This window comes from Cygnus olor, chromosome 10, assembly GCF_009769625.2.
Source record: "Cygnus olor isolate bCygOlo1 chromosome 10, bCygOlo1.pri.v2, whole genome shotgun sequence".
NCBI classification, from domain to species: Eukaryota; Metazoa; Chordata; class Aves; order Anseriformes; family Anatidae; genus Cygnus; species Cygnus olor.
This window is the reverse complement of record NC_049178.1, coordinates 17,860,695-17,886,351: the sequence shown is the minus strand read 5'-3', so window position 1 is coordinate 17,886,351 and position 25,657 is coordinate 17,860,695. Positions and strand designations below refer to the sequence as shown.

At 45.3% G+C, this 25,657-nt stretch overlaps 1 protein-coding gene across 26 annotated transcripts in view; it reads left to right on the top strand.

Annotated features, from left to right (window-relative positions):
• FOXP1 (forkhead box P1) overlaps positions 1–25,657 on the top strand; it is a 370,950-nt gene that overhangs the window by 192,037 nt on the left and 153,256 nt on the right. For 23 of the 26 annotated variants that reach the window (XM_040568521.1, XM_040568515.1, XM_040568509.1 and 20 more), the window contains one exon: positions 17,341–17,522. In XM_040568521.1, coding sequence (XP_040424455.1) covers positions 17,352–17,522 — 171 coding nt within the window. In that variant the 5' untranslated portion in view covers positions 17,341–17,351. Of the gene's footprint in view, positions 1–2,539; positions 3,012–3,878; positions 3,989–8,022; positions 8,113–8,379; positions 8,548–17,340; positions 17,523–25,657 lie in introns of those variants that run through there. The other 3 variants (XM_040568501.1, XM_040568508.1, XM_040568502.1) reach the window with 3 other exon arrangements.

Below are 25,657 nucleotides of genomic sequence, written 5' to 3'. Positions count from 1 at the left end.
AGGGAAAAAAGGAGACGGGGATGCAAACTGCGACGAGTGAAAGAATTTCAGAACCCTACCTTGGCGGGGCTGCATGGGGGACGGGGTTTGCTTTGCCTTCGGAAAACAGGTTGCGCAATGAAAAGGGAGCGCGGGGAAAACACCGCTCAGCCGAGCAGGTGATCGCTTGTAAACCTTAAAGGCTTCTTCCGAGCATCGGCGGGGCTCGAATCCATCTCCCGTGGTCTCCTCCGTAACACGGGGTGGCCGGGGCTGTTCGGCAGCAGCAGCTCTGCTCTGGCTGGACTCGGCGGTGGGTAGGAAACCCTGCAGGCGTCGCGCGGGCGCTCGCGCCGCCGCTGGTCCGCACGGCTGCTGGGAGGTCGGGGCACGCTGGTGGGATGCTGGGGTGCGTCCGTGCGATCAGTGGGTCCTGGTGCAGCAGCCCCGAGATCCCCTGCTGCTGCCCCTGCTCCCCTCTCACTTCTATAAGTTCTGCACATCTTAATCTGACACACTTAAAATATTTTAGGATGGAACTTTTTATTTTTTGTTTCCAAGTCTTCAGCGGTTGCATGTTTGACATGGTTTTGTTATCCTAGATGTTGTGTTATGATCTGGTGCCGAGAGCATTAATTCCTTTATCAGCTCTATTTCCTTTACAGTTGTTCATTTAATTGAGCTCCTCTGTGTATTTTACAAAACAAGATGCATTCATTACAACTCGCAGACCTCAGATAGGGTTGTAACGTGTTTCAGAAAAATAGCACTTCTGCAGATAGTTGTAGAAGTTGGGTGTTTGGTTTATTTTTCAGATGATGGCAGGAAGCAGTAGCAGAATTCTTGCATGCATAATCAGGAGGAACTTTCCAGAAGCTCTTTATTCTAGCTATTTTCTTTTAAAGCTGTGTTTACTCTAAGAATTCGTCTGAGGCAGTTGAAATATGTGGCTGCAGCATAGCACAAAATACACTGTATGTTTTGTTCCTCTTCTTGTTCTGCTCTGACTTGTGCAAACAGCTTTAATCCAAAGGAGGAGATCACACAGTCTGTGGCTGCAGCATCGCACAGTCGAGTTTAGGGTGCGAATTACCCTCGTGCTGCACATCCTGACATTGAGTCCTCTCGCCTTGAGCAGAGTGTAAACACAGCGTATCCTTCTCTTTCACGAGTCCTCCGAGGACTTCGCAGGAAGCCAGAGGCGCTCAGGAGCCGGCACATCTGCGGGACCGCGCACCTGCGCGTGGATGGCGACGTCGGCAGGCTGCGCTGGGAGCGGGTGCTGAGCGCCAGCGCGTCCCCGCGGCTCCCACCGGACGGGAAGGACGCGGCTGGGAAGGGCGCCGCTCCCCGCTGCTGGGGACACGGCCCCCGGAGGGCCGTGCCATGAGCCTGGAGCAACCTCTGCAGGGACCCTCGTGGCTGTGAGGGCCCCGCGGCGTGGTTCTGGGCGGCCAGGAGGCCCCGTGCTGTCTGCTGGGAGGCCCCTGTCGTGCTGGCATCGTGCGTGGGCAAGGTACGGGCACCTATAGACGTGCTCGTGGCTGCGGCAAGCTGCAGAGGCGCATTTGGTGACCGGTCCCTGGTTGCCTCTCTCTTCTGCCGCCTCTCCCCGTCCCGGCCCTCCCTGAGAGCGGCTCAGAGCTGGGGCAACGCTCTTCGGCCACGGGTGGAGGCAGAAGAGGGATTAAGAGCTTGGCTTCCTGCATCCTGCCTCAAAAGTAGGCATATGTGCTTTTTTTGGTGAGTAGAAACAAAATCAGTTTCGACAGAGCTTTTTTAGGGAGTTTTCTCAGGCACAGGATGAAATTTTGAGGTGGAAAAAAAATTCACGCTTTTTTCTCTCTGTTGGGCCAGTGTGATAAGGACCAACTGTATTTTTGGGTGCTTGGGATCCATGTGTGTCACCGTTGAGCATGTGGCTGTTGAGGAACGCATGCACGATGTACATGTCTCCTGCACGGAAATCTGGTGGGATGGGATCCTCGCTCTGGACCCAGGCCGGAGCTGTTCCTGGGAAAGAAGCAACGAGGCAAAACTGGGCAGGAAAAGCAATTCTGTCCCACTTGTTCCCTTCTGGCTGATCCTTTCCCTTCTGCCTCGTGTCCTAGCCGTAACCTGACAGCCCCAAAACCTTAGCTGAGTGCATTTTTCTGACTGTGTTGTGGGCCTGATCCTCGAGAGGGGTTAGGTGCTCTCAGTTGTGGGTGCTCAGAGTTCTCGCAAGTCACCCTGCTCAGATGCTGGTGGTTACGTTTTTTTTAATGGAAAAAAAAGCATTTTTCCATTTGCTTCTCTATAAACTGAAACCACTAAAGAGCTTTTGCTTAGTTCCCCCCCCCCCCAACACACACTGATGGGTGCAGGGGAGGGACTGCAGGTCTTAGAAGGCTTTAAGTGTGTGAAAACAAGGAGCCCTAATGAAAAGGGTTTTGCAACTTAATTGTAGTGGGTGTGCCCTTGTTTGCAAAAAGAAACGAAAGTGCTGGAGGCCGAAGTGTTTTCTTTAGCTTCAGCCTGGTGGCAGAGCGGCGTAAACTTCCCCAGCCAGTTTCGCCAAGGTGCCTGAGACCTGCAAGTCCCCGCAGCGCTTCAGTGCTGGGACCCTTCCCGTGGACTTTGGGCCGCCTCTCCTTGCGGCGCCCTCCAGAAATACCACGTTTTTCACAGCAGACCTTTCGGACCTTTCTATCACCTGTACCGGGGCTCCCGAGTGCCCTCCTTAAAAGGTGCCTTGTTCGCATCCCATTCCCTCCGCCCGATGTGCTGCGTTCGGGGAAGCCAGCTCGTCTGCTCCAAAGGGTTTGAGATTCATGAGCTGCCCTCTGGACGGAGATGCGCACCTCCATGCAGCCAGCCTGAAGCCCGCTGAGGGCTTGTCCCTCCTGGCACGCTGTCTTCAACCCCTTAGGAGCAGTCCCCGACCCCCTGCGACTGCTGCCTTCTGCTGCAGGCTCCTCAGCTACCCAGTGCCCCATAGAAACGCGAGCCGTTTTAAATAGATGCTGTTTGCAGCATCTTGGACTTGCTCCGTGAGTATGAGAAATGTTAACATAAATTCTTTAAATAACATCTAGTAGTGTTGAATGCACAGAACTATAAAACATTTTTATATTCTGAGGCTCATTTGCATCTTCACATTAAAAACTGTGGTTTTCTTTTCAGGGAATGCTTGCAAGATCTGATTTGTTTTGAAATCAAAGCTAAATTTGTGTTCCTGCATTCCTCTTTGCCCTTCATTTGACAAATTTTTCTTGTTCTATAAATACAGAATTGTAAACAAGGGCTAATCCTTAGCAACAACCTGGAAAGTTACCGTTTCTCTCCGGCTCTTATTATAATTAATGCAGACGCTCTGAATATGATGTGATTTAGACATAGTATTCCTAAGGCCAGGAGGTACTAATACCTTGTTAGAGAACTGAGCAAAGAACACTCTTCTGTGTTCGCCATATAACATAATTGCCCTGCATTTTCTTTCCTAAGAAGATGGTTAAAGATGCTTTTTACTTTACATTTGGAAAATGGAAGGCTTCTGCTTTTGCATTTGGCTGAAATTGTCTTAAATGTGTTTTCCCTCCTGCAGCAGTCAACATTGTCAAAACATTGTGCAAAGTACATGTTAATAATACGGGTTAAGACCATCATTATATTAGTTTAATTCGCAGTCTAGGTAAATTCTTTAGATGCTTCCACTTCGTCATAAAAGTTTTTCACAGTAAACATCATCTGTTTTTCCCCTGTGTAGAAAAGAAAGAGGTAATAGAGTCGGTGAATGAATAAATCCCTTGTGTTAAATTGTTTGAGTACAGCTTGAACAAGACTTTCTCTCGTGGTCCGTCCTTTTCTTTTATTTAATTTTCATTTAATTTTGTTTTGTTCTGTTTATATTTATTCAGGGAGTGTTTTTTTCAGTGTTAATCTATGTAAGCCACATGCAGTTGAATGCTGCAACTCCCAAAAGGCTGTGATTGAAACATTATGGATGTGGCAAACCACAAATAGAAAAGTAAGTTTACGTTTAGCTTTTCTTCATAAAATAGATTTTATTCAAGTTTTGTAATACCTTGGTAGCGTGGTCAGCATTGCCATAAAAATTCTGTGTTATATGAAATGATACAATCTGTGAAGCATTTCCCATTATGTAGACACCATGTCTTTAAATTATAGCAATTTCTTAAGATTTTAAAGCAAAATGAGCTCTTAGAAGTGTGATTAATAGCAGGGAATGAGGCTAACACTGGGTCATCAGTGGCACTCCATTACAAAAAAGGTTGGACTAATAAAAGCATCCATCTATTTGACCAATAAAGCATTTGAATGATATGCTTATAGTTTTTATCATCCCGTAGTTACTTTGTACTGAGCAAACTGTGATTTTACGTGCTGGAAAAGGAGCGTGGAGCAGGCAGCGCAGCCGAGGTGAGAGCAGCAGTCTCGCGCAGGGAAATAGCATGACTTTCATGCGAAGCTTGATGTTTTCAGAAGCCTTCAGGTTGCGGGGTCGAAATTTCTGAAGCCGCTGTGAAACATCTGAATCCCCCGTGACCCGTGCCTGCCTGCCCACAGCCGTTCGGTGAGGCTGGCCCTCGCTGTCCTGCAGGGCGGGGAGAAAGGACGGTATTGTGTGTAATCATTAATTCAGAGCTAAGTCCCCAGCAGCCCCAGACATCAGAAATATTCTGCTGAAGCACAGGAAATGGGGCAGCACTTCTGTTTTCCTGGTGCGCGGCCGCCAACTCCGTGCTCGAGTCCCACCTTTCATCCTGCCCGCTATTATGCTGTCAGCCTGATGTACGAAAAAATAGGAGGTTGCCTCAACAATGCTGCTTTCGGGTTTCATTTAAATACCTGCCTTATTAGTGGGTTGTACTCATTTCATGCTTTTGAGCGAGCTTTTTTTTTTTTTTTTTTAACAACAAAAGGCTAAATGTTTTCTGAAAAAAAAGGGAAGCTGAGCGTCTTGGCCAGCCGCAGATGCCTGGGATTGTGCTGTGAAGAAAAGTACCAAATATTCTAAAACTTGTGAAAAAATGATGAGGGAGGAGGCTCCTAGCCACCGTGCTGTTTGCACATGAAATGATGAGGGAGAGGAGATTAGTGCCCGGGCCAGCTGTGACCTTGGCTGCTTCCTCGACTGAGAACCGGGGTGAATTTCCTCGCTGCTCGGTGGCAGCGCTGGCGCTCCTCGGGAGGCACCGGGGACACCGGCTGGGATTTGGGGCACCTGGGGGAAAAAAGGACCTGTGGCATAGACCTCAACAGCATCCTCTACCTCCATCCAACCGGTGCGACGTCTTAAAGGGCTTATTTTACGTACGGGAGGGATGAAGAGGCTTCTGGAGGTCACAGCAGGGATTGTGTCAGGGCAGGAATGTAACCAAGAGCCCTGGATTAACCCCTGCCGCTAGGACCATCCATCTTCTCTCCCTCTGCTTCAGATCTTTCCCGAAATCCATATTCAAGATAGAGCAGTTCCAGAAACCTCCCCGGAGGAGGGTTGCGATGGGCATCTTCCGAATGGCGTGGTGGGGGTGAGAGACGGGAAGGGAAAGGTGGAAACCCCGGGGGCTTCAGGCGGTGGGCGCCACCAGGAGGGATGTCACGGGGTGGTCGTGCTGAGAGAGGGACATCGGGGGGACAGCCGAGGGCCAGAGCTTTCTGTTGTGGGAAGAATACTTCGGAGGAGACAGAGGGGCTTTGGAGGGGCTTCTGGCACCGCCCGGGTTACTGAAGAGGAGCAGGGGAGGTCTCCAGAGACTGGAGGATGGAGGCAGGAGGCAGAAGGAAGAGGGCTGAGGACGGGGCAGAGAAGGAGGAACCGTGCCTTGTGCATGGGCGTGTGTGCATGAAGCCATCCGGCCATGCTGGGAGGGATGAAGTTGTGTAGAGAGGCAGCGTTTTGCTTGTTTGTTTTAGGGGAGAAACTGAACATTATGCATCCCACCTTTTGCAGTTGCTGATTTTTTTTTTCTTAATGTAAATAGATCTTCCACATCAGTGGTTTGGCCGGTAAATCTTGTTCTGTGAACCACTTTCAAGTGATTTCAGCTCCTTTCTTTACCCTTTATCTAGCAGATGCACGGCTGTGTTTTTTCCTCTGTTGCCTGTTGTCTTGAGGTTGCAAAGAAAGACTGCAAAGGCTTTTTGTTTGTTGTTGTTGAAGGGGGAAAAAAACCCTCAATCCACAGAAGAGTTAACAGGATTTCACTTGATCTGCTCGTTTATGCAATGAGTAATGCGAGGTTGGTAACAGCAAATTGTTGTTTATAAGCAAACATGGCACTGTGTAAACAAGAAGGCCTGGTCCCCAACTGGTTGGATTTCATGGTGGTCAGCAGCTGATATATGTAACGTACAACCTTTCTGCTGCTCGAAATGTCAGAAGAATGACTATTTGTTTGTCTTGAGTTCTTCCCAGCTGTTTACTCTGTAATGCATTTGCCTCAACCTTGATTCCCTAAGAGTGGCCCCTTTCTCCTCCCTGCTCTGTTTACATTAGTCCTGCCCCGAGTGTCACCTATGAAATCTGTTGATTATTCCACCTGGTTAATGTTAAATTGCTCTTGCAAGATGATGTGTTTGTTCATAAACACAAATGCTGGGCCCCTTGTTTACTGTACCCATGGCAGCAATCAGTTATTAAACAAATATTGCTTTGTTTGCGGGTGTGAGCAGCAGTTTATCCTGCAAGGTCTGGAAAAAAACCTTTAAATGCTGGGATTTTGATAAAGGAGAAAAAGGGGAGCTTGTCCCTGGAATGTGGCTGAAACTCACTTTGGTTTGCTTTGCTTATCTTTAACTTGGGTGAAGGGGCTAGAAAGATTAGCAAGTTGTTTGGTTTTTCCAAGAGATTTCCTTAGTGTAATGATATCTATCCAGTTGTTTGCTTTTTTCAGAGGGGAGAGAGCACTCCTGCAAGACGACTAGCACAGCGATAGACGGCTGATGGCTAGAAAATCCTGTACGGAGCAAACAAGGAGTTAGAAGGTCTAGGACAAAGGTATAGGGCTATGAACCAGGTAATCGCCCCAAAAGAACGGCCTTTGAATTCTGTGCAGCGTTGGGTCGGGGGTGTTTTGGTTTCCCTCCGTGCTCGTGTCTGATTGTAATCGATGAAGTCTGAAAAGGCGAAGCTTTCACTTTTATTTCTGAGATGTGGGCAAAATCTCTGGTGTAAGAGCAGAGCCATCTGAACGAAGAGAAAATACCCAATTTAAAAATGCTCTCTGCCATTCTTTCTCCTGCAAGTGAGGTTACTGAGCTGCTTTATTCTTTTTACAGCTGGAGAGCAGCATTTACATCTGCTAATTTCTGTATGCTGGCTATTTGCTCTCCGGTTTCTGAGAGTCCTAATTAGAGAGCACCCTCCTGGTAGTTGTTGCTTTTGGGTTGTTTTGCAAATGAGCAAGAAAACTCACTCACACCATCTTTGTTTTTCAAAATTATTGTTTGTTGTTGTTTCTGAATGTGGCTTGGATTTCAAATGCCGGGCAGGACCTGTTAGCGCTAACAGTAAATTGTTAGGGCGTCTCACACAGAGGGAGTAAACCCTCCTAGAGTGACCTTGAGAAGGAAATGCTAACTCTTTTTGTATAAAGGTGGTGCCTGTGCCTTTACATGCGAATTATCAATTAAAATATCTTGAATATACGTTTATAAAAAGCTTTTGAAGGATGAAATTAAATAATTGGCCTTTTCATCCCTTGGAAAAGCGAGAAACAAAATACGGATAGAAACGGGACGTCCTGCTTTCCCTACCTCACCCCAGTGCTCCGGGCCTGTTCTGGCTGCCAGAGCAGCGGGGCTGGAGGGGAGATGGGGGCACCTGAAGCCGTGGCTGTGCCAGTGGGCATTAACCGGCCGGGGGAAAATAGCGAAGTGAGAACTGCGTTGTGCAGAAGTGCTGAGGACTTGCACCTGGCTTCGGGGTGGTTTCTGACTTCTGGAGGCCGGTAGACGGTTTAGAAACGCTTTGTTGGAGATACGCTGGGGGGGTGGGCTCGTCATTAATGTGCCGCCAGCACTCAGGCTTGCAAGGTTTGGTGTCGTCGTGTTGAAGCAGTGCTGCTGCCATCTTGCTGTCCGTGCTGCCACGTGAACGTATTTATTAAATGCAGCTCTGGCCTTTCAGTAAGTTGGATATGCTGCTCGCCCTCTTCTCTGGGAGAGGGACCGCGAGCGTACGTAGCGGGGGCCGAGCGGCGTGCATACAAACAGAGGGGCCCAGGGCCGTGAGAGCGGCTGCGTTTCTGTTCCTCTCCGCCACCAAGCCCGGGGAGTCCCGCAGGTGGGTGCCTCCCGAGGGACATGCAGCGGTGCCGTGCCCCTCTCCAACAAGGGGCTTTCCTCCAGCGCCCACGCTGCTGGCGTCCCAGCCTCACGGCGGCCGTCGCAGAGCAGCGTGGCACAGTGAGGCATGGCTTTGGGGTGGTGGTTTGCTGCTCGCCATTCCTTTCCTTCCAAATAAATGATGGTCCCAGCGATGGTGAGGGCATTTAGTCAAGCTTGTGGCTGAAAGACATCTCTCCCTGGGAGAGAGGAAGGAACCTCACTCCGCCGGTGACGGTATGTAAATGCTGCATCCTCTTTGCCACTCGCCTGGAAATGGCCCGGCTCGAGAGCCTTGACGCAGCCATGGCGTGAGCTTTGTGGATTTCAATAGCTGTCAAGCTGAGAGGTGTAGATTGATGTAGAGCTAGCTTCACAAAGGGGATTTGTTTATCCAAGGTGAGACTGGGAGTAATTTCCCTGTGGATGTGTTAAAAGAAGGGAGAATGCAAGATGCTCAGGCAGGGAAAGCAGAGTTGTCTGTCTCCGCTGCCCAACACTTGGGTCTTCGGCAAATGTTGGGTTATGTGACCCGGGAGCGAAAGCTAGGCAGTTGTTGTGGGCTGTATTTGGCAGGTAAGGGTAAGATGGTGTTTTATGGCTTCTGTATCCGGTTCCAACAAGCAAGTTACAGATCAGCTACCTGAAGCAAAGAAGTGAGACCTTTTATCTCGCGGTTTGGTATGATTTGGTGCATGAGTTTTTCATGGGGACCAGCTCTAGCTCTCTGAGAAGAACCAGTGGCAACCTTTTAATGTCCATTTCAATTAATTTTCCTTGGATTTTCTTGTTCTCTGTTCTTCCTGTTTGTGGTCAGCAACACCAATAATCTTAGGGATACCAGCAGCGAGAGCTTCTCTGAGAAGTTGTTTGGCCATGATTTCACAATAAGCCAGCGTGGCACAACTGGGATTAGGCTCCTGCCTGTCCTTCCCTTCTCCTAACCACGGCTGTCTTAAGTTTCAGCTCCTGCAGAGCATCAGTCAGCCTTTCACTGAGCTGCCTCTAAGTGATTTCAGGTTCCTGTGGCCCTGAAGTAACCCAGCCTGCGTGAGTCACATGCAAATGGTGAACGAGGTAGTGGTTAAAAAAACAAAAAGTCGTGGCAGCCTGCAGATAGGCAGCAGTAGGTAGAGCTGCTCTTCAGGAGACTGCAGGGTGGAAAGTGAACATAAGCCCCGCTATGGGTTGAGGTAAGTGGAAGTTCAGCTTCTCACTGGTGAGACCGCAGGCAGGAGGTCAGGCAACCTAAGTCCTTCTCCTGTTGGCCAAGGTGACGTGCTGAAGCACTTCTAGAAAGCCCCAGCTGTTCACTCACTGGATTCAGGTACACAAGTCTTCACGTTTCCCCTTCCTCATTTGTTTCTTCCCTCTCTGCTCTCCCCACGGCTCAGCATCACCAAGCAGTGCTTGCCCTGTGCGGGGACAGGGAGCAGCCCCCAGCGAGCCAGGTGCCAGGGCCACGCCGTGGATCGGCTCGTGGGGATGCTCCAGGATCAGCACGATTTGCCTCCCTTCCCCGGGGAGGCTCGGCACATCGCCTCCACCATGGGCTCAGCCAACCTGAGGCCTGGGACGAGTCCAGCACCGACCCTCGCAGCCCCAGATGAGAGCACGAGGGCTGTGTCAGGAGGCGAACCCGAGGACGTGCTGCGGATAATCCCGTTTCTTCCGGGCCCTTTATTTCCTAAGCACTAAATGAAATTTCAGATTTTAGATACGTCTAGACATATACAGTGCACGATAAAGTTGATAATACATTAATCATTTTTAACAACAGGTAATATGCATAATTTATGGTGTTACAGTGCTATCTTTTTTGATATTTATGATGGATAATGCTCAGTTTTTGCCCTCATATTACTGCTTTAAATTATACCACAAGAAAATTAATGAGAAACTAGATTTATGGGTTTCATTTGTTTGTCAATTCGGAAATTAATTGGGTGTTAATTTTAGCCGTCCCTCATCAGACCAGGTCTTTAGTATGTGTGCATTACTTTGCATTCATTGAAGCCTACCTCCCATTTACTGTGGGTCACTAGCTTTGCATACATTAAAATAGCCCTCAGGCTCATTCTCTTGATTACTTTTTGAACTGCCATGCATTAGAAAATTTACGCCTTTCTGTTATAATTATGAAAATTCTGTATTGGAAGATGGTGCTTGCATAACAGCAAGTATACAGTCGTGCTCAACCATGTAAGATCATACAGCAAATCCCAATACATTTTTGTTCTAATCCTAGAAAATAGCACTCTTGACAATCTTTGTTGTGTGAGTTTCATCCTCTGAAATTTCAAGGATCCGTCTTTATGCACTGAATTACCTCTTTAAACTGAGGAAATATCAAAGGATTTCACCTCTTCTCTGTCGCCGTCTCTTTGTTTCCTCTTTCCACACTTCCCGTACGTGTTCCTCCCTTCCTTTGCTCCAGGTTTGCTTCTCCTCTAAGAAACGCGGCTGTCAGACATGACTCAGCATCGCTTTTCAGGACAGCAGTCTGACTCGTTCTGTGCCATACTATTTTGGTTGGTTCTTAAAGATCATCTTTAATTGCTCTTTGCAACCAGTTCTCCTTTCTCGTACTCCTGCACAATTCAGCAACCACCAGTAGTGTGTAGGCGAGTGGCCTTCAAAGGGGTAAGCATGAAGTTTTATCCCAAAAGTACCCTAATGTACTGACAGTTGATCTATAGTTAGTTAGTACATAATTATACCTAAAATACACCCTGTCAGCAGGATAAATGACGGCTACTGAAAACTCTAAAAGCATGATGGGTATGCACCCATCTGCAACAACGAGAGCTGAGGGGTTTGTAAGTTGAGAAAGGCTGGTGAGTTCAGGGTGATCTGATTTACTTAAACCGTGCCATATGTTGGGATGGCTCTTTCTAATAGTCGTGCTAACCACAGACACAGGCAGAGAGAAGTCATCTGGTCCACCTGGCTAGTTTGGACTCCCCTCCCCGGCATTATTTCTGTATTTAGCGTGGTGGCAGCCCTCAGGCTGCTCATGTGAAGCTGGCTGATTCACAGTTAATTGTGACATGGTGTAATTTAGTAAATGAGCAGCTGAACATCTGTACACCTTCCCCCACGGTAGATCAAAGCCTTACCTTACACAAGGCTTTTAATTTCCACTAGTGAATCCTTTTTGTTTTACTGAACTCATGGCTGGCGGGACGGTGCTGCTGACCGGCCGAGGGACAGGCTGTCAGCCGGACTAAATGGGGGTTTTGGCATCGGCTGGAGACCGTCGGAGCATGTTCCTGGAAACACTTAGGACTGGTGGCAGGATGAGGAGCCTGAGGCGCTTTCCCTGGCCAGGCACTTGCTCCAGAGGTACCGGGACTAAAAGGGTCCAGCTGTGAGTTCAGCAGCGGTGTCTTGGGAAAGCCCTTGTGGTCCTCGGTGCTGGTGACGGGCGGCGCTGGGAGCGCCCAGCTGCTTTTGCACTGCTTTTGTACCTGTGCTGTTGGTAAGAAGCAGCTTCGCTCGTGCTTTTGTATTGTCGTGCTGTTCGCACTCTGGAACGTTAGTTTTCAAGAGGCAAAATCCTGCCTTCGCGGCATTGCATTGCTGTGAAGAGCTTCCAAACGTTGTTCTGTTTTTCATAGTCATGCGGAGAAGTGCTCAAAAGTTGGTCTTGAACTTGCTTTGGGGAGCTGCTTGCAACAAATAGGTAAAATATTTACGTATGAATGATGCCTGTGTGGATAGCGTGCCTGCTAGAGAATTTAGGACTAGAACTTGTCATTTGATCACTTACTTAAAGCTGGTTTTACCATTACTCTTCCATCCATACAAGTAGAAATATATTTTATAAATCTGTGTTTAGTTTAATTTACACATGCTTTCATGGCTGGGCCAAGTTCTTTAAGGGCATTTATTCTGCTTCATATAAATAATTGATCAGCCAAGTTAATTTACTTCTGCCTGACTTGGTCAACCTTAATTAACTGCCCTGGAATAAAGGCTGAACTTTTTGTTAGCTTAAAATCTTCCACAAATGTGACAAGGAGGGGATGTATTATGACAACGTTTTTGCTCTAGCATTGTTCCCAGGGGACAGAAATGTTGAAAGATCTTTATGTGCATGTATGTATTTGTAAAAACCTCCAGATACTAGTAGCCAAAATAAAATCATCAGCCTTGCTAGTGACTTTCTGAATGTAGCCCAGGTCGAGTCTGGAATCGTATTTAAAGAAGGATTTTAAGGCCCAGAAGACCCCAGGGATAGTTTTTTTTAAGGTGATGAGATTCTTAAAGTGTAGACTGGTGCTTATTCAGGAGTCTTAAAAAAAGTCTTGCCAGATACCTCCATGTATGGGAGAGCATTCAAACAGATCTGGGTATCTGGCTCGTAGTCTTTCAGACTTGCAGTGGGTCCTTATTCTGACGGGTGCATCAGTGATAAAATCCTCCCTCATGCTGACATTAAACAATGCTGCTTGGTCTTTAGAAACTATACCAGTAGCAGAACTGCAGAAATTGCACGCTTCAGTGCCCACCTCCTGCCTGCTAATCTCCATGCTTAACCTTGCTCATCTCAATAGTCCGGTGGAGCTAGGAGATGTGTATCTGCAGCATCTGGACTTAGTGATGTTAAGGACTTTTTAAAAAATGGATTGGCACAGAATGTTTTCAAAATGAGGATTCCTTCAGGTTGTATCTTTTTAGTTCAAAACACTGACTCTGGAGTCCTCAGAAAGATCCTTTTCATTCAGCCAGAGTTCACATCCGACCTGTGTTTTTTCAATTTTGACCATGCCCTTAAGAAATCAGCTGTCTCCAAATCATCTGGAAGACAATGAGCTGTTGTCCTCCTATTGACAGTGTGCATCGTTTTGATTCCACTCCATTGAAATTTTACCCCCTTACCTTGAACATAACATGTTAAGCAAAGAGATGAGCCAAACCATATGGTTTTGGCTTTGTAGTTGGCTGTACATCAAAACTAGAAGAGGTTTTGTGCAGGTTAAGTCCAGAATCTTGAAAAATCGATCTCTGTTGTGAGATTTTTAAACGAAGCTGATATTAAGTCATATATGAACAGCTTGTTTAATACAAGCTCCTGGATTTCAGGATGCAATTTTACAAGGGCAGCTGTGGAAGTTTGTTGTTCATGTTGCAGCTTAGCTTTGGTCCCTTCTTAGGGGAAACGCATCTTGTGTCACCTTTAATAATCTGAAGAGTCATTCTGTATCCACCCCTAACATGAAATAGTGTAGAATTTTTATGAAAAAAAAAAAAGAAAAGATACTTACAGTGATAAGAACCCATCTATTTTAAGCTGTTAAAATACATTTTCCTTTGCAGAATTGATCTGAGAGTCATTTGGCTTGGTAGAATGTGCAAGGCGGACGTGCTCTTCTGCCATTAAATTTCTTGAGTCACAATGTGGTGTCTGGTATGTCATGGAAGCTTTTGTCGAGTATGGTATTCCTATAATAAATCATTATGCACAACAGCTTTTTCGGTACCGTTCTGCTTACCTAGGGTTGTATTCGGACCAGAATCGGTGTTGGTGGTACTAGACACAAAGCTTCGGTTCAGTTGCCACAGAACATAATCGTGTTGCATAAAGTCAGCCTTGCTTTGCTTTTTTCTTTCACAGTTTTGAATGACAGACTTCACTAATAGGCTTCTGTAAGGCCTGCTCCTCTGTGCTGAAGAGAGACAATTATCTCAGCCATCCTCAGTGTACTATCACCTCAGCTCATTTAGGTGTGCTCAAAAAGACAAATAATAATCATTCTTGCAGAAAGCTCTCGCAGGTTGATTTTCATGACATGACGCTTAATGATCAAACCAAACTGTGATTATTTATGTCAACTCACATTTGACTACAGTGAAGAAATAAACAGTTTTATCTTCTCTCCCTTGAAAATCCTGTTTTCTATTGGAGGCATTTTAGCAAAGGCGATTTGTTTTGTATTGGTGTCCAGCTGAAGTTATATCGAAGTTGACTGCCCATGAATGGGTGTTCTTAAATCAAAATTTGCTCAGAGATGTTCGCTTTTGCTTTTAAAATAATCTTTGAATGGGCAAAGCCCTGAAAGTCGAAATCATCACAATTTCCGTTTTACTGCCTGATGTTCCTGTTGTACACTCCACCTCTAGCTCCGTTTCCCTGCTGGTTGCACTGGTTCGGCTGGGTACACCGCGAGGGCAACCACGCATGGCTCTGCTGGTAGCTGCTTGGGGTGCTTGGAAATGTAAAAGGGAGCCTGGACATGTCCTCAGGAACTCGGTGATCTTTTTGTTACCAAATACTGTAAATAATCCATCCTTCTCTCTGTCCTATAGGTTGGAAAAATTGTAGCAATAGCTACTGTTGTTTTTTTCCAGGAGCATTTTGCAGTCCTCGAGGCAATAAATAATTTCTTGACCAGTTTGTTTGTGAACTAGTTTCTGTGTCCTGGAGATATTTCGCTCAGAAGGGCAAGCCAACAAATCGTGATCAGGCAGTGATAGATCTGCTCCTCGGTGGTGCGCATTCTTCTTGCTGCTGTCAAAGACATCTCTGAGCTTTGGTCGCTGCTTTCTCTTACCCGCCTTAATTTATCCATGTTCTTGCCTCCAGTTGATCTGTTGCATCAGAAGTATTTGAGAATGAAATGTGCCTTTCACTGTTGGAGCACGTCGGTTTTACCATCTCTTTGTGCTGTGGTGTCTGCTGGAGGCACCTGCAGCCATTTTAGGGTGCCCGTCCTCAACGGGGTGGCCTGCCCCAGGGCCTGCTCAGCATGGGGATGTGCCGCCCACCCTTGGCCGCTGGGCATCACAGCAGTCCAAGAGATCAATCTCGAAGTTTCACCTGCTGCCACAGTCTTGTGTGGTCTCCCTGTCCAGATCTTCTGCTGAGTTACATTAATGAAATGCTCTGTTTCCTCCAGTTGAGGCTTGACCTCAAATTTAGATAGAAGGGAGGGAGTTGCAGCAATTTCTTGAGTCATCTCTGGTGAAAAGAGGAGCAGTTGCTGCTCAGTGTGTAATCCAGCCTTGCGTGCTAGATGTGTGGAGTGAGCGCTTGCATAGACCTCACTGTGCTTGTAGGGTTTCCTTGTAGTGTTGAAAATGAAAAACACACCGTGCTCAGTCTGTGTGAGAGCAGGATCATGCTAAAACCCCAAAGCATTTACTCGTGGCATTGGGAAAGCTGTAGGTTAGTTTAGATCTCTGGAGCTCTTACAAGGGGGCTGACAGAAGCTTTGTAACGAGTCCCCAAGCCCTTTTGTCTCCTTGCATAATTCCAAGATTTCACAAAACAGACTGAAAGAGGTTTCCATAGACCAGCTGAAATTTATTTAAATGTAATCGGAACATTTGAATCTGTCCTAGCACCATCCATGCGCTCGGGCGGCCGGCAGCCTGAATAGATCCCTTCATGACTGGAGCGGGGTCCCGCTAATGAGCGGCTCGCCCGCCCGGGCCGTGAATCAGCGAGGAGCGCTAACGCCGGAGCGTGGTGGTGACAAAGCCCTCATTAGTCAGCTGCTTCTCAGTTATGACATTTTGATTATCAGCCGTATGGATCATCGTTATGAATGGCTGAAGCTACCAAGTGAAAAAGTGGCCTGGTCTTTGTGCGTGCAGCTGGAGCACGTCGTCATGACGGTGGTCACCTACAGCCGGGGCCTGCGCTGGAAGGATGAGGCCTTGCCTCCAGCCGGTGCCGTGCCACGCTGGGCTCCCCTGGAGCCCTGGGAAAGGCTTCTCCCCTGGTACTTTTCCATTAGAAAGGCGTTCTGTTCCTCTCCTTTTCTGAATGACGTTTTCCCTTACGCGCTAGAAAGGATTTTTGTGCTTCCTTGTGAATCGGGGCAGTGACGGAACTGAAGCAGGTTCCTCCTGGTGCGTGAAGCTGCTGAATTTTGAAGTGCACGGCCCTGCACAGAGGTGCTTGGCTCCCATGTGGGTGGTGAGCTGGTGCTGAGCGGGCACTGGGCTCTGAGCACGCAGCACGGCTCTCCCCACGTGGGGAACAGAGGGAGGGGTGAGCTGGCAGAAGCAGATCAGATTAATTACGTGTAAATCTTGTAACTTGGGGCATAGCAGGTGGAAATACCTATAAAACAACTCATCAACACATCTCAAAGGTAGTGGTTTGCAGCTGGAAAGTGACATGCGTGCTTTGCTTGGGGTCTTGTGCTGCCCATTCATTCACAAAAACACACATGAAATCCCAAGAGATCTTGGGGGAGCGATCAGGCAGTCCTCCTCCTCCTCCTCGTTGTGGGGTCTGCGACCCACTGCCGTAACTGGTGAGCACAGCATTTTATAGATCCGCAGACACACGTCCACCAAGAGTTAAGAGCAGCCTGCTGGCTGGCTCTGCAGAGCTGTGACTGCTAAGATGATGTTTAGCCCAATACACAGCTTCCTGCAGATAACTCAGGAGCCTTTTCACCGTAATAGCATAGTGCCTCCAAAGTCAGGCCAAATCCAATAAATTTGCCAAAAACACAAGTTCTGTGAGCCACTGAAGCAGTTTGCTCCAAGCGAGAACCCCTGGTGTCCAGCACATCCCAGGCTCAGCCTAAATTGATTCATGGTAATAAGAGGAATTCAGCAGTATCACAGTGGGGACGGAAACCGAAATGCTGAATGCTATGCTTCCCCTACCTGTCCCTACATACTACGTATGAAGTTTTTGATGTTGTCCATCACATGTTGCAAAGAATGACTCATCGGTTTCAAAGGAAAGCATCCAGATGTAACTAGAGAAATTTAATTATGGATTCTGTGTGTTCATTTGAAAATATTTTTTTTTCTCTAAGGGAAAAAAGATGTTGAGCAAATAATACTATATTTAGAACAGAACGTACTTACTAAAATTATAGCTGTACCAACAGATAAATAAACATAAACTAGTAGCATGAACCATTAATGAAAGATAAATCGTATGAAGGGAAATGACAAATGTTTACAGTTTTGGCAGGATTTAAAACAGGGCATGTCTCCTTATATACAGCAACTGTTTTAACAGCTGCTTTTTTTTTCCCCTCCCCTAAATTATTTCAGGTTTTTGAGTCATGATGCAAGAATCTGGGACTGAGACAAAAAGTAACGGTTCAGCCATTCAGAATGGAGCGAGCGGTGGCAACCATTTACTAGAGTGCAGCCTACGGGAAGTGAGATCAAACGGCGAGACACCTTCAGTTGAAATTGGGGCTGCAGATTTAACACATCTTCAGCAACAGCAGGTACTGTAAGACGTATTACAATTTTCCTACTTACAGAAAAAGCATGAAGCATTTAACCCCCCCCACCCCCAAACCCTTCACGTTTGCCAGTCAGAGGATGCTTTCAGGACCTGCCTACAACATTCTGTACATTTTTTGTCTGTAGAGGATTGCGATCGCAATGTAAAGAGAAACGTTAGACTTTTTTTTTCCGGAGTTCTTTTTAAATCGTTCCCTGGCAATACCCGAAGATCAGGGCCCGAGTGTGTTGAGTCTGGTGGCAGCGATTGGGTGAACTGCTGTATACAAATAACTGGTTTCCAAAATATGTCACTGGGTGGAAAATACACTAATGCTAAGTTTTGTTTCTGCAACAATTTTTAATATAACCTAGCAACCTCTATCAACAGAATGTTTTCTATTAGCGAGAAATGCTGTGGAGGTATCTGCTGTGGCAAAACTTTGGAGTATATAAATAAATAAAGCGCGCGTCAGGGCTCTCTTCAATTCAGAAGAATCGCAACAAAATTACGCCTTAGCCTTTCCCTTTGTATTTTAATTAGTGTATTTTCTGGGAAGTGACTACGTTCACCAGTGTGAATTATCCGTATAATACATTTTGTCTTTTTTCTTTTCTCTGATAAAATTTTGCAACTCTCTGAGGAAATTTTACACTGGAGTGCTGGGCATGTATCATTAACGTGTTTGGGAACAAAGGCTGCAGTTGAGCCGTTGTGAATACACTTAGGCCTACCCCTCACTTCTCTAATGCAATAAGCATTCTTCAAACCTTTTAAATAAGCGATTGGCAGCTGGTTAAGACTCCCCTAAGCGTACAGTGATCTTTTTAGCAGGTTGTTGTGGAGAAGAAAAACCCGCACTCAAAAACAAAGCAAACTCTGGGCTTGTGGAGGAGCAAGGGACCCCGTTTGCCAACCTAAGACAGAAAGCTGCCGTAATTAAACAAGTCAGAAAAATGGATGATACTAAATGCATAGATTTGGGTTGTTTCAATCATTTTCATCCTACAGGTTTTTACTTGAAGTGAGAATACCATCAGTGAGAAAATCACAGCCATGCTGAATTCATTACTGCAGTAGTCACACAAAACCACGGATAAAATTTCAATAACTGCAGGCCACAGTTGAGTAAACAGTTGCACTGAAACTTAATTCCTGTTGACTTTTCCCTCATTCTTCGCCAGGGGCACATTCTGATTCGTAGTGCAAAGACAACAGGGGTTACAGCTTTGATTAATATAGGACAGTAGAAGAGGATTGGAACAGTAAAATATGTTCAACACAAAGGTCTCTCCTTAAAAAGGCTTGATATCAAAACGAGTTAATTACACTGCCTTTTCCATAGGAGCACTATGGAATTTTCCAGCGCTGCTGCCTGCCCGCTCTGAGCAGAGAGGAGCCGAGGGAGCACACGGGCACGCTGCGGGGCACGGCCCAGCAGCAGGGCGCAGCCCTCCGCTGCGTCCCTCCTGCTCCCAGCTGCTTCTCCGTAGCCATCCAGAGGGCTCTCGCTGCCTTCCATCGCGTTGTAATCTCGCATGTAATGCGTTGTGGCATTCACCAGCCGCCCGTTCGGTTAAAGAGGGGCACAGATTCCTTCCCAAACAGGTCCTCAGCCCTCCCCCGGTGCCCGGCACAGCTGGGGCAGGGCTGCCTGCGGTGGGCTCCGCGTGGCTCCGCGTTTCGCCCCTAGTTTATTTTTCCTCTGCCAGCACAACAAACGTGTTCGCTTAGCTCGCTTTCCTCCAAGTGCTTAAAAGACCTTTATGTTCTGTGTTTGAATTCTGCTCTTAATTGGTTTTGATGACTAACTTTTCCATGGAGTTATCTTTTAAAGAGCAAGTTGATTGCAAAGTTTGAAACACTTATTGAAAAAAAAAAAAGATAACAACAAAAGGGTAACCAGAGCCAGCATAAAAATATCAATCTTTGTGTTTGGAAAATATTTTTAAATGCTGAAAAGAAGAAAAACCCGTTGTTTTCAGACAGCTAATGCAAGCATTTACAGATACACATACAACATGGAGCATAATGTTTAGATGTTTCTCCATATACAACATATGCTCTCAGGTCACTTAACAGAATGCGTTCCACAGAACGCTTCTTCAATACAAATGAATGAGTTCTGAATTAAACAGCTATTTCTTAAGAGCATTTCATTCAAATCTTTTCTTTTTGCCACCTGGCACTTGTTTTGTCTGAAGAAAAAAATCAGCAGCGGGTAGTTTGAGCTTGGCTGTTGTGGGTAGCGATGTATTCCGGTGCTGAGCGGGGCTGAGCAGTGGAACGTGGGCTCGCAGTGGCTCGTCTAAAGCATCTGTGCTGAGTTTTGGTTCACATTTTTTGGTAAATTTATGAATTTATGAGAACTAATAGCTTTTTTACTTTGAGAAAGGAAAACAAATGCTTCACATTTTTTAGGAAGTTTTAATGGGTTTACAAACTTGTAAATATTTTAGCATGGAAAACTGTGGAGCACCGCAGATGTTCCTGTGTTGGAAGGAACAGCGTGCGGTGCGAACTCTCTTGTTCTAAGTGCAGGGAGGACTCATAGGGCAAGTTTTACTTCCGTGTCATCTCAGGGTGAGTCTGCCATGCAAGAAGACAGAGGGATGCTAAATTATTTAGTATTGTCGATCTTCTAAAATGCACTCTTAAGTGGGGAGTAGAGAATGCGGAGACCAGTTCTTCTAGATGTAACAACACATAGCTCAAATGGATGTTTGTGTTTGTAGTCATGAAGATACTTTTCAGAGAGCAAAAGCAATACAAGTGGCTTCTCAGGGACAGTGTGTCTTTGGTAGGGGTGAATAAACATGGAGATAGGTGTAGGAGAAATCACTCCCAGAACCAGTCTAAAAGGGAAGGAGAGCTTTCCCGTGGTATTTTGGCACCTCCTGAGGGGGAGAGAGGCTGCCTTCCCCTTGCCGCTGACACGTCTGGCAGCCGGGGTCGGCACCTTACAGGAATGGATGGGTCACATCCGAATTTGGTGGAGAGGGCAGGGTTTTGGTGACCTGCCTGGAAAACCTGGAATTGTCACCTGGGCCATCAGGCTTCCTATAAAGGGACCAGAAACGGACATTCGGCATGGGATCAGGCAGCAGGGCTCAGCAGCTTGTTCCCAAGACCAAGGGACGGGGCTGAAAACGTGGGAACAGGGCTCCAGGCTGCATCGGATGGCTCTTGGGCACCGTGGAAAACCTCTGGGAGGTGCCGAGTGGGTGTCAGAGCCAGCCACGAGCTGCGAGGCAGGCTGAGCGAGGGAGCTGGGACAGAAAGCCTGTAATGAGGGGGTGACGTGCTACCGGGGAGTGATAAACACAGGCTCATGGGGACGAGCTGCCTTTTAACATACACGGTCACAGCATTAGTTGCTTCAGTGGTTTCTGACGTCTACTCAAATAGAAGGCTTGATACCTTGGTTCTAGTCAGTTCTTTTTTTTTATAGTTTATAAAATATTATTTATTGTGATTTATTTTTATCCTTGGGACTATTCATTAGTGTTCTTCATGTTGTTAGAGAAATCAGAATGTGAATTGAACAAAGGGGGTGATTATCAAGTTGAATTCTGATGTACAGCAGCAAGACACCAAATGCTGTGTGTTGCTTTGTGGCAGAAATGCAAACCTCTCCACATCAATAGCAAGATCCACTTTGATACCCTAACTTCAAGTACTGCCCCGCGAGTATATAACTCGGTATCTTTTGTCTAATCCAGAATGCTTTTGAACTTTTAGGAGGTATGACTTTAATAGTAATTTGTTGACAGATTAGCTACAGAGATTGCAGAGAGTTTATTTTGCAGAACTGGCAGGCTCGTATCAGTGTTCTCTCAAGGAAAAAAACACACATTGCTGTTTTGCAATTGCTTGCATTTATTGACAACCTGCGCTGAGCAGGCAGAATTGGAATGTTTGTATAATGTAAACCTATAGCTTGTCTGATGAAGTGTAGTGTACTCTTAGGTGGTGCATAGATTGTTTGATAAAAAGGGTTACAAGGTGACTGTGTTTATGACAAACTGGAATAGCAATCAAAATGCAACTGGTACAAGAAGGAAGTTTATATAAAGAATTGTAGGGAGGTTTCTTTTCTTCACTTTTGTCTTTGAGCTGAACTATACTGTAATTATGAAGTGTCGTTTTGAACTTTCAGAGGAGCTTAGACAAACACCATTTTTGCTCTGTGTCCACAAAGTAAGGAAAGGTTTTTTCCTTGGAAAAAAAAAAAGATGGCATTACATATAATTTTTAGTGCATCCTGTTTTGTATTTTTTATGCGTTTATTCATTGAATGCATACAAATGAAAAATTGTGTTGTTCACGTACGTGAGACAAAAAAAAACAAACATTTCATAGACATCAAAAATCCGGACTAAGTTCTGGTATCTGTACCAAAGTCAACAATTTCCTCACAATTAGTCTCACCGACTGTAGTTGCAGTGTTTGTGGTATCAATGTGAAGATGTCACAGTTTGGCCCTGTAGAGTAGTAGATGTTTTGAGAAACGTTGAGCTGTGAAGTGTTAGATTGAAGAAAGCAAACTCCAGAGGGAATATGTGGTTTCTTCAGATTTTGTTCATGTCCAAGGAGGAGGAGAAAGTACGAGAAATGGAGGGTTTGGCGTATTGTTGAGAGGCTGCTTTAATTGGGTAGATCAAAAAGAAGATTAGACTGGAAAGAATTCTGAATGTATCACAGTATAAATTGAAGTAATGCTATGATACTATTTTAAATAAGTTGCTGAGCTTCATCTTATTTCAAAAAACCCGTGGGGAAGGGTTACAAGCTGCATCAGGAGTTTTATGGTCCCATTGATCATGATGTGGACTTATCTCTTCAGAACAAAACTGCTAAACCAGATCCTAGATAAAGTCTTTGTTTCATATTGACATAACTGGGTTAGACCAAATTTGTTTGTTAGACTTTAAGGGAGTGTCCATGTTGAGTCATTTTGTCCAAGGAGACATAAAGCCTAATTATTAAACTGCTGTTGCTATCGAAGGAGCCATTTGAGGGTGCAGTTTAAACTACATCCAGGTTATTGGGAACGTGTCTGATTTTGTATTGTAGTACACTGATAATCGATGATCACAGCGTCGTGAAAAGATTGCTGCATTTGTAGGGCTTGTGCTGTTTCATCGGAGAATGTGAAAAACAACTTTATGGTAACTTGGTGTTTTTATCGTTCAGACTTTTCCCTCAAGTTCTCTGATCTCCCAACATTGAGCAGAAGGTGACATGATGTCTTTTTAGTCATTCAAATCTAATAACTTTTAATCTGAAGGTTAAGTAGTGAGATATAAACTAAGAGATGATAATATCAATTTTATGTTCACTGAAGGGCACAATATACCTCTTTCTAGTAGGGGGAAAATTGTGCGTAAAATGTCTTTTGGTTTTCAATGGAAAAGCTGTGGCTCTGAGAGCTTAGGAATGAAGCAGTGCTGGAAAAATTAAATAAGTTTTAACGTAGGCTGGCTACCTTGCCTGGATTTTAGAATCAATGATTTTTTTCCTTAATAATTCAATTTTTAGATCTCTTGTCAATGAACCATGCTGAGAACATTCATGCGGCATTCTCTATCCTCACTATTACTAATGCCTTTGTTATAACTACTTATTGACATCAACAAGCCTTGAATCTTCTCGAAGTGCTGAAGGGTAAGGGGAAACTACCACTTTGTTGCGCTTGCTGAGATTTTTTTTTTTTTGCCTTGGTTTTGTTTTATTTTGCTTCTAAGGTCTTTTACAAATAACTGCATAAATCTTGAGTCCTCAGAGCACCTTGACATTGGCTCTGCAGTCATGTGTGCGTGTACAAGCATGTACCTGCAGAAGCCGGGCCATTAGACATGTAACCACCTGGGTTATGTGCACATCCAAATCTTCAGACTGGGGATGTCTATTTCTGTATTTATTTATTTTTTTTATACAATAGTTGCTTTTACTGGTAACTTAAAGTCATGTAGTAATTGCTTAGGTTTCTGCGGGCTCTTTGAAGAGCTGTAACTTCTGAAATATGTTTGCTGGTTTGTTTTTTAACCTTGCATCTCATGCAAAAAATCAGCAATGGTATGTTTGTTCCCAGCTGTTTTCGTAGGTGTGCTCTCTACCCCTGTATTTGCTTATGCTTACTCATAAGCAAAAAAGTTACACATTCAGGAGTTCTGTTTAGGGAAACTGCACAAAGGAATGCTTCAAAGCTTTTAACCAGCACATGTGTCTTCTGAGAAAGACGTTCAGTAGACACCAGATACAAATTAAAAGTCTATTTCTAATGATTGATGTTATTTAAATTATTGGAGGCTGTTCCTCCTCCATTGATCTTCAGGCTTAGGGGTTATCTAACAAACAGTGCAACCAATCCTGTGGTACAGCAAGCTTAAACGGCAGCATGCCTCTTAGGGGGTCAAGAAGACTTTAATTCGCACAAAACTTCCCTGTTGGGGCCTTGATGTCGCAAGATGCTAAAGCATGTGCCTAAACGTGGGCACATCAGTCATCGTGGTGAGGTCACCGGTATGGCTCCTGCCTGTAAACCCGGGAATGTGCTCGAGTACCTTCCTGAATTAAGGAGTAGTAATTGCCCACTAACAAGAAGTTGCATGCATTGCTGGTATTTTAAAAGTAATTCAACTTCATTTGGGAGCGTGAGTTGCATGTAGGTGGATTGCTTGGCACTGCCTTATGAGCTGATTTTCACTAGCGGGGCTGTCGATTTCGGTGGAGTTTTGTCTGACTCGAATAGATTTAAATGACAGCAGAATGAAACGCCACGGTTTCCTCTGTTATGTTCTTTATCCTGTGGAGCTTCATTGGGTATCACAGCAAGTGAAAAGAATATCAGCACTGGTGGTGTAATTTATAACAGTAATGTTGTAAATAAAGATTGGGATTTAAAGGAAAACGCAAAACTCGTGAATACTCTTCATGAGTTTATTTAACTGCATAGCACCCCATTAATTAAAAAAAATAGCAGAAGGTAATTTTTGGATGCTTCGTGTAAACAGTGACATCCTATAATGACAGTTCTGCAGGATGAGTGTTGCCTGCTTTGTTGCTATGTTGTGCATTTGTTAGCCAGGCTCACTGCATTTTCAAAACATAAAATGTATTTGTAACCCGTTTTAAATAGTGCAAATATACCTTTCCCCCCCCCCCCCGTAAAAGCCATATATTGTATCTGTAGACCGTCTGTAAAGTCAGTGTCATGTGTCAGACATTTCTGAAGCCTGGGGCCAGTGCCAGCTTTATTACAAGTTGGGGTTTTCGATTTATTTTTAATCATATTTCTTCTTTTTCTTTTAAGATCTTTTTTTTTTTTTTTTTCTTTCTGGGCTCCTGAAAGTAAGGCTTGTAAAGAGAGGGTTGGGGAGAGTTTGGCTATTTAATCTATGGCAACGTGTTGCAAAACTCATCAGCGCAATCCTCCCGTTCGCCCCCAGCCCTCGGCAGAGGTGCATGCTCTCAGGCACATGGAGGAGAGTGATGCAAGACATGGGTATAATTTCTTGTGTTCTGTGTGCTGACATGATCTTGATTCTCATTTAATGATTGTAAGGATTGAGGGCTGGGATTGTTACAGACAGAAACATCACCGGACATACGGGTGCTCAGGAGATGCTTGCATGCTTGGAGGTGGGTTAGTTTTGCTTGATAAAGAATTGTATTTCCCATTTCGGGTAGCCTCTTTTGATCAAGCTTCAAGGCTGAACTAATTCTTATAGGCTTGTTGTGGGCCTTCTTACCCTATTAGACGAAATAAGCATGTTTTTGAAAGGATTTTGTTCTTTTCTAGCAAGAGACATCATTATTGAGGGGCACGACACAAATGTTTCAAATTTGGAGATGCAGAGCAAGGTCACAGTTTGCCTCCAGAATCTGAAGTAATCAGGATTTTATTTCAGATAAAACCTCTGGGGCTGATACTTAAAAAACACAACTTTTAACTGGCATTACGCAATTTGCTATGGGTTGCTTAGCCAAATATTTGTGTATGGGGCTTTTTTTCTTTTTCTTTTTTTTTTTTTTTCAAAAGACTTGCCAAAGTTCAGGTGGGATTTCAGGCTTTAACAAACTCTACCTGGAAATTAAATGCAGGAAAGGAAGGGCAAAAAAATCTTGCCTGCT